The 9,830-nt window shown below is 36.0% G+C and overlaps 1 protein-coding gene across 2 annotated transcripts in view; it reads right to left on the reverse strand.

The window, feature by feature from the left end:
- The window catches only part of LOC131941213 (uncharacterized), a 62,199-nt gene extending 54,441 nt beyond the window's left edge, over positions 1–7,758 (reverse strand). Inside the window, exons 1-3 of one of the 2 annotated variants that reach the window (XM_059300276.1) lie at positions 7,581–7,758; positions 6,539–6,798; positions 4,334–4,520 (exon numbers count right to left, since the gene is read on the reverse strand). In XM_059300276.1, the coding sequence (XP_059156259.1) occupies positions 4,334–4,520; positions 6,539–6,798; positions 7,581–7,636 (503 nt within the window). In that variant the 5' untranslated portion in view covers positions 7,637–7,758. Of the gene's footprint in view, positions 1–4,333; positions 4,521–6,538; positions 6,799–7,500 lie in introns of both variants that reach the window. The other variant, XM_059300277.1, reaches the window with a different exon arrangement.
- Between the last annotated feature and the right edge of the window lie 2,072 nt (positions 7,759–9,830).

Genomic DNA, 9,830 nt, shown 5'->3' on the forward strand with positions numbered 1-9,830 from the left:
CCCGTTGGCACTGAGGTAAATCACTACGAACCATCGCATCTTCACAATCACTGACCGGCGGCCAAGGCTACATTTGCTGCAATTGCACAACCTAGTGCACAACAAATCGCTGCAAGCGTAAAAATAACAATTTAATTCTAAATAATAATCAACTAAGACTTAATTTTTATGATCCTTACGGTATAAAAAAAAATCTGCTCATGATCTTCTAATTCGGACTTCGACCGGTCGACCCTAGCCAGATGATCTTATTCGGACTGGCCGGTCCACCATGGCCAGTCTGCGGACTGGCCGGACAAAGGCAGAAATCAAGAGCCATTTCAGACTTTGGCCATATCGTCATTAGTAGCCAGTCACAACACAAATTTTCAAAAGTTCGGCCCAATTTCTAACTTTTATGAAAACTAGTGGGTAAAATCGTGTGGCAGTGTCCATGCACGATCACTGGTAAAACATCGTCATGATCATTGTAGGTTTACACGTCGTAGACTAACAATCGCCTTTCCTCCTACCCTGAATGACGTTGATATAGTATAGAGTTTCTTTCAAGCATCTTTTGATAAGGGGGGGGGGGAGCGAAAAAAGTCTACCCCCCGGACAAAATGGAATTTATATAGAAAATTTAAACTTTTACCAGTGCCCGACCCCCCCCCCCCCCCCTAGTTTTTTTTCTTTCATGTTACGAATATTGTCCGCCAAAAATAAAAACAATTGTTGTATATATATGTATGTATATATATATATAGTATATATATATATAGTATATATATATAGTATATATATATATATATATATATATATATATATATATATATATATATATATATATATATACTAGCGTACCCGTCCCCGCGCGTTGCCGCGGGAATAGAAGAAAAGTCTGATGAAATATATAAGAAGGGTTTCATCCATGCGTCACCAATCCTATATTCTTAGACTCGTGACCTTGTGTTCTAAAAGTGAGTTAATTAATGTAAACAATGCCTGCGCTTGGATCATGAATACCGGGACACGGGTTTACCTACACTACCGCATGAAAACCTGAGTGCACATTAATCACTCACCGAAATAATGATGTAGAACACACTTCGGTGACTGCCCATGTGTCAGGAACGTAGAGGGGCGATCTCAGGAACCCCCCCCCCCCCCACGATTACACTACCGCATAGGCTCCTTAAAACTAACAGACGCCATCGTGCCAAATAACGCCATGTTAACAATGATGCAGATTGCCTCATTCGCTAAAGTGACACAAATGAACAGGATTTTTTCTTTAACACGTTAACAAATTATTTGACGTGTTTTGAACATCAGTGTGACTGATGCAATATGTTAACGTTACTAATGGTCTATTATTAGATGCTCGATCTCAATTTCTGATAGGATTGTCTAAAAATAGATGCTTATTGCATCATTCGCAAAGTGACGAAACTGTTTTGATTTTTTTACGGACAAAAAGAAACATCCCAGTTAATAATCTAACCTTGGTTAATTTTTCTGATAATTAAAAATAAAACGTATCACATGGCCCTCAGCGGCCCATGTGAGCCTTTGGGGGCCGAAACTGAAATTTTTGTTTGCAGCCGCCAAATCACACCCTACCATGGCGCCGGCGGACACGCCTGATTCAATTTATTGAAGGTTTGTAACGCCCCATCCTATCCATTGTCTTTCACACTGTTTAGATCGATCTTAGTCGCCATAGCGCTCATCGGAAAAACCAGGGCGCCAAAATCGCATCCTGCCGGGGGGCCGCCCATTCAAAATTATATTCCCCTCCCACCATCCCCCACCACAGTAACCTTCTCGTGAGTATTCATTAACTCCCTACAGTTTTATGGCAATCGGATAAACTGTGTCGAACCGAAATCGTCTTTTATTTTTATATACCGTATATAGAGAAAAATCAGACCATCGGAAAGTTTGATGGCGATCGCATGAACGGTGTATACCGCAATCGACTTTTATTTTTATGTACGGTATATATAGAAAAAAAAACAAATAGCACCCTGCCGGGGTGCCGCCCCTGCGAATTTGAATTTTTTTTCCCGCAGAACCCTCCCCAAAAATATTCTCAGCAACTTCCCAAAGTTTCATGGCGATGTGATGAGAGGTGTAGTAATGCATAAAAGACAAACACACATACATCGCTTTATATATATATATATATATATATATATATATATATATATATATATATATATATATATATATATATATATATATATATATATATTTTTTTTTTTTTTTAAATACTTTTATTTGCAATTAAAACAAGTACATCAACATCACATTTTTTACATAGTTTTAAATGAAAACGAAAGGTTTTGAATATATATATATATATATATATATATATATATATATATATATATATATATATATATATATATATATATATATATATATATATATATGTATATATATATATATATATATATGCGTATATATATATGTCGTTGACATACTTCAATGGATTTAAGTGTTAGATTATTATCGTGCTCATAGTCTACATTGATGAGTTAAAAAATTACTATTGAAAGTGTTGGGAAATAATTTTCATTTTTCAAACTGATATTAATAATTGTCGGCGTGTTCATTAAACACAATTTAAAAAAAAATATCATCTTTTACAAAAACTCTAATTATGTCTGAAAATTATTTATATTTAGTCCTTTAGCACTTACTTCCCTTTGATAAATTAGGAAAACACAATTACTTCCCTTTATAAAATATTGCATTAGTGGAAAAGAATTTACTTTTTATTACTTTGTTTTGGTGTTGGGAAAAAAATAATTACAAAATTAGCGGGGATTGATCAAGTGCAAATGTTGTAGGTATTTTACGGATAAGCTTGGAGTATTATAATTGGTTATTTGGTTTGGTTTGGCACCTACGTTCGTTTAAGTGAGTGCAAAAGACTATGAATAAGTTGGGGTACTATAGTCGTTTATTAAGCTGAAACAGGCGATTCTGTCCCGGGCTAGACTGTGAGCACTTTGCGTTTATGTTTTCTTTGTCTTTAGATTGGGTATGCATTAGTGGTTGCGTTTTGATTTGGTTCGTTTTTTTGTTCTTTCTTTTTTCGTTTTCGTTTCTGTTTTTTTTCTTTGGGTTTGTGTTTGTATTTGTGTTTGGTTTTGCGTTTGGATTTGGTTTGTTTTCGTTTGCTTTTTCGTTTGTTTTTTTCTTTGTGTTCGTATTGGTGTTTGTGGTTGTGGTTGGGTTTGTTGTTAGGTTTTTGTTTTCGTTTGCTTTTTTGTTTGTTTTTTCTTTGTGTTTGTATTGGTGTTTGTGGTTGTGTTTGTTGTTAGGTTTTTGTTTTCGTTTGTATTTGTAATTGTGTTAGCGTTATGTTTGCGTTTTGTTGTTTTGGTTTTGGTGGGCAATGCCGGGTTTATGATGATTACTAAACACACAGGTAATGGTCTTTAACAGAAAGGTTTTTCACAGAAGCCAGAGCAGGGCCTGGCCGGGACGGCTAGTATATATATATATATATATATGAATAAAAACCTTCTGATCACAAGTCTTTAAGTAATAATGCACACAAAAGAGAACATAAATTATTTTCTTTATATATATATATATATATATATATATATATATATATATATATATATATATATATATATATATATATATATATATATATATATATATATATATATATATATATATATAGGCCTATATATATATATATATATATATATATATATATATATATATATAATAGTTTACTATTTAAATAACTATAAAGAGTGAGTCACTATATAATTTATTGGATACTTTACTAATGTCAGTATTGTCAGGTCTAGAAACAAATACAGCTACGGGTATTAAGCTTAAGTATAGGTATAGTTAAAGGATAGGTAAGGGATAGGTATAGTTACAGGATATGAAAGGGATAGGTATAGTTACATATGAAAAGGATAGGTACAGTTACAGGATATGAAAGGGATAGGTACAGTAACAGGATATGAAAAGGATAGGTATAGCGACAGGAATCGGCTAGGAAAATAGGTTTAAAAAGTTGACATGATATCAAGTCTCAAGGACGAAGATCTAGAACAAAATAAATCAAGGCAAATAATATATCTGACAAATGATCTCAGACATAATATATGTGATACTGCGAAAAGATTAATTGAGTTATTTCACGATATTTAAGTTCCAGCAAAAAAAAAAGGTGGCTGAAACTCTGATTGAGTAAGGCGCATTGTTTTCCACGCACAGTAAAACTTCAGGTTCAATTCTTACGTTACATCGTTACATCCTTACATCGTTACATCCTTACATCGTTACAAATGCAATGAAAACAGGAAAGACAGACCTGTGGTTACCGAACACCTCGATGTCTTCATAATGTTGTTCTAAAGGTCTACTGGTAGCGTCTCGATCATGGCGTCTATTGGTATCGTCTATATGTATCGTTGGCTGGTATCGTCTATTGTTATCGTCTATATGTATCGTTGGCTGATATCGTCTATTGGTATCGTCTGAAAAGCTGTCGCCCATGCCTAAAGACATTTAAAAATCAAATTCAACATTTGGAGTGCCACTATACAGACAGACCCATTCCCTAACGTTATATCGACTCCCGATAAAATAACTTCCGACCTATTGGCTCGCAATAGCACCCTTCTCCCCCCCCCCCCCCCCCCCCCCCACTCTTTAAATTTTTTTTTTATCTTTTATAAAAAAAAAAGCATAAGCCTTCAATTAGAAAATATATTTTACGAAGGCGACTGACTACAAGATCTCGATATTATCCCCCATTGGGGGGGGGGGGGGGGGGCGTTAGCAGTGTTTCTTCCAGTCATCTCTTCTTGGGGGCTCCGCTCCCCCCCCCCCTCCCCCGAAAGAAATGGAATTTATTTAGAAAATATATCCTTTTATTTATTGTCAGTCAAAGTTGAGAAAATATTCAAAATCAGAAATACAAATGAAATCTCCTTAATTAACTAAACATTTATTTTACTCAATATTTGATTAACAAAACATTAAATTAACACAAATCAATAAGGGAAGTGGCCAAATCAGACTATCAATAAGGGAAGTGGCCAAATCAGACTATCAATAAGGGAAGTGGCCAAATCAGACTATCAATAAGGGAAGTGGCCAAATCAGACTATCAATAAGGGAAGTGGCCAAATCAGACTATCAATAAGGGAAGTGGCCAAATCAGACTATCAATAAGGGAAGTGGCCAAATCAGACTATCAATAAGGGAAGTGGCCAAATCAGACAATCAATAAGGGAAGTGGCCAAATCAGACTATCAATAAGGGAAGTGGCCAAATCAGACTATCAATAAGGGAAGTGGCCAAACAACCGAGATCTGAACTCGAGACTTTCGGGCTTGCAGCCACACGCTCAACCATTCGGACACGCCTTCCTTGGAATCGTATGACGATTGAAGTCCTTATTACGGTTACATGTAACAAAAGATGCGTATTTTATAAAGACAATTCATTAAAATCAATTAAGATTCTTAATCTTTGCTGTGAATCATAATTATTATTTTCTTAGATTATCCCCAACCCTAATCCTGAACAGAATCCTAATTTCTAGACCTAACACATAACCCTCATGCTTTAAAATTATATTATTAATACCATTAATACCATTTACGCTAAAAAAAAAAACCCATCTCAAACCTCCAATTAGTCTCTCAACCACGGCGACACTCAAAGCATATGTCAAAATATTTGAGTATTATTTCAAATCAGTCCAAATTCCGTTAAAAATATTTGAGTATTATTTCAAATCAGTCCAAATTCCGTTAAAAATATTTAAGTATTATTTCAAATCAGTCCTAATTCTGTAAAAAAATATTTAAGTATTATTTCAAATCAGTCCAAATTCCGTTAAAAATATTTAAGTATTATTTCAAATCAGTCCAAATTCCGTTAAAAATATTTGAGTATTATTTCAAATCAGTCCAAATTCAGTTAAAAATATTTGAGTATTATTTCAAATCAGTCCAAATTCCGTTAAAAATATTTAAGTATTATTTCAAATCAGTCCAAATTTCGTTAAAAATATTTAAGTATTATTTCAAATCAGTCCAAATTTCGTTAAAAATATTTGAGTATTATTTCAAATCAGTCCAAAGTCCGTTAAAAACTCTTAAAATATCTTTAGATCACGTGACAAAATACGCACGTTAATTTCGTCACTTATTGACCGAAATGAGCACATCCAGAAGTTTTGGTATACACGGCCATATACACGGCCATATACACGGCCATATACAGAGTCATGATGAGACCTGCGTCAACAAAATCAATGTTGCCATGGAAACCTGTCTCACCACGACTGATAGTTGCAAGAATTGAGTGCTAAGGACTGTAAGACTAATGTCATTCAATGACTTGCGCCCACCAATACAGCGTCAGAAAGAGAAAAGAGAATAATTCTACAAGAATTCCATAGGAGAGATGAAGATGATTCGTTGACTCAACATTTATGTGACACAATTGAATGAACTAAAGACCGGATGAGAGCGTGGGTTAAAGGTCAAGTAAATAAGCTGACCCGAGTCAATTCTCCCAGTTTTTAGTGCAGTCTCCGTCAACTCGCTGTACGAGGGCGGGGCTAGTGGCTGGAGGTACACGCTGTCGTCTGAGATGGTCGGGTCAGCTGACACGTAACCACACTCGCTCCACCTCCCCTCGTGGTCACTGGTGCGTTGGTCAACATCTGCCATTTCCCGCCTTAAGTTCTGGAAGGTGTGAGCAACTGGCAGGTCATTGACCAGGGGAGTCAACTCGCTATCAATGGACGCATCGTTCAGTCTGAAAACAAATACTCTGTTAACACATCTGACTCAAGCAACTGACACAACTGACTCAACCAACTGACTCAATCAAGTGACTCAACCAACTGACTCATCTGACTCAACCAACTGACTCATCTGACTCAACCAACTGACTCAACCAACTGACTCAATCAAGTGACTCAACCAACTGACTCATCTGACTCAACCAACTGACTCAACCAACTGACTCAATCAAGTGACTCAACCAACTGACTCATCTGACTCAACCGATTGACTCATCTGACTCAACCAACTGTCTCAACAAACTGACTCAACCAAGTGACTCAACCAACTGACTCAACCAACTGACTCAACCAAGTAACTCAACCAACTGACTCAACCAACTGACTCAACCAACTGACTCAACCAAGTAACTCAACCAAGTGACTCAACCAAGTGACTCAACCAACTGACTCAACCAACTGACACATCTGACTCAACCATGTTGGAGTGATTGTGTGAGTGACGTTTGAATGATTGTGTTAGTTCGAGTAATTGTGTGAGCTATGTTTGAATGATTGTGTGAGTGACGTTTGAATGATTGTGTTAGTTCGAGTGATTGTGTGAGTATTGTTTGAATTATTGTGTGAGTGACGTTTGAATGATTGTGTTAGTTCGAGTGATTGTGTGAGTTAGGTTTGAGTGACTGTTATCTGTTTTAACACATATTTAACTCCACCTGATTAAGATAAAAACGAGTAGGCAGTGTTGTAACGTTCTGGTATATTCGCCGCGTTAGACCATGTCAAGAATTCCTACCTTGTCTGTTTAACGGAAGTTTCTTCTAAAGGAAACTGAAAATAAGCGTTGCTCATGTTGCTAACTAATTACTGTACACTGTGATAAAAGTTTGAGCGGGGATACTATCAATCTTCTGATGCTGTATATCCTCTCAGCCACTACTGCATAGGCCGGTATGTGCAGTGAACAGGATGCACAGTCGCTACACACTTGCCTGTTGACACCCGTCAGCTGTGTCTCGGCCTACTTTCTCAGACCGGATGAGCCGACCATAGTGAATAGCTGCTGTCTTCAAGTGCTAGGCCGAGTTTCGGGTAGTCCAAATTTTATATATTTCTTCAACCCTAGTGCAAACCTTATAAACATGGGACCCAAGCCTAAGAAACTAGTTCCAAGAAACATTGATTGTTATTATGTTAAAATTAAACTTTAATCCTTCTTTGACCGCCATCTGTTCAGAGTTTCTTCCAGGCATCTCTTCGGGGGTGGCGAAGCCCCCCCCCCCGAAATTTTTTTACCGCCCCCCCCCCCCCCCGAACGGAATGAAATTTATATAATTTATATAGAAAATATATACTTTTAACAGTGTCCGCCCCCCCCCCCCGAAGAAAGTTTACCGCCCCCCCCCCCCCCCCCGAAAATTTCAAGTGCCCCCCCGGAGAAAAAAGTCTGGAAGAAACACTGCATCTGTTAGTATAATTTGCAAAAGAAAAGCGTGGGTCTCTTAAAGATATCCAATAGACCATTATATTTATTTAAATATATTACTATATAAAGAAAATAATTTATTTTCTACTTTTTAGTGAATTATTACATAAATTAAAAGCTTATTAAAACGTTTCTATACAATTTTTTTCCAACATTAAAATAAAAACATACTTTTTTCATTCCGATATAACGTTTTGTTTTTTACTTTCTCGTATACAGATAGGAATTGTGCAAAATAATCACATGAAATTTGAGTTTTCAGTTCACCGTTTTACTTCTTAGTACTTCATCATATACGGAGTTCATGTGACTTATTTTAATCGGGCAACAATTCTAAATCCAGATTTATCAAAATCTAGGCGTTTTACGCGTAATCGAGTCGGAAAAACTGCTTTGCAATTCTGTCCGTATGAATGTATCTATATCAAATTTGTAGTTCTGTATCATTTTTTCAGCGATTTCCGAAAACCAAAGTGGAACTTATATTCTACTTTCGGTTTTTCAAAAGCCTATAACTAGAGAACTGTTTTAAATAGATAAATGAAATTTCATAAGTAATAAGTAAAAGATCTAAGGGGTCGTCCATAAATGACGTCACACTCGTAGGGGGGAGTCCGTAATTTTGTGACGGTGAGTGATGAAGGGAATGGGGGGGGGGTTCAGATGGTGCGACGTCACACTTTTGCATTACAAAAAAGCAATATTAGAAAACAAATTTTAGATGTTATTTCGCGTTTTGGACAACTGTTGTAATAGGAATTGATTAAAATACTCTATTTTGACAGAGTTCAGACAAGATTTTAGAAAAATATCGATGTTTAAAAAAAAATTCAACTGCAATTTTGAGGGGGGTTGTAGGCTGAGGTGTGTCGTCATTTTAGGGGGGAGGGGGTTATGGTTTTTTGTTACGACGTGTGACGGAGGGGAGGAGGTAAAAATCGTCAAAAAAGCGTGACGTCATTTATAGATGACCCCTAATCGTCTGCTTTCTGTCAAATTTTAAGTAATTTCCATTGACCGACAGTAGTAATTTACGCTATTTCTGATTTCTCAAAAAAAAATCTAATAAAGATTTTATAAAGTACTAATATTCCGCAATATTACAGACAAATTGTTTGCTGTTCACTTGTTGCGCAGTTCTTTTTTTACGAGATTCTATTCCATTTAAAAAGTTTAAGTAATTAAAAAATTGATTGAAAATCACGTCTATATTCCGAGTCGCCCTACACCGTATATAAGTATACTAGCTACATACCCGTGCTTCGCCACAGTAAATCTTTTTTTTTAATGTACAAACCTGGGAACTGAACACAAAAGAAAATGCAAACCCAAACACAAAGCAGCACGCAAACACAAATACAAAAGAAAACACAAAAGCAAACACGAAAAACAAAAAACTACAAAAGAAATCGCAAACACAAACAACAACACACGCACAAACGAAAACACAAACGCTAACGCAAAAGAAAAACAAACGCAACGCAACCCAAACTAAAAAAAAATACAAAAGAAAAAAGCAAACACAAAAACAACACAACACAACCACACAAAAAAACCCTC

This window comes from Physella acuta, unplaced genomic scaffold, assembly GCF_028476545.2.
Source record: "Physella acuta isolate Inbredline_101_S28 unplaced genomic scaffold, ASM2847654v3 ptg000353l, whole genome shotgun sequence".
NCBI lineage: Eukaryota > Metazoa > Mollusca > Gastropoda > Physidae > Physella > Physella acuta.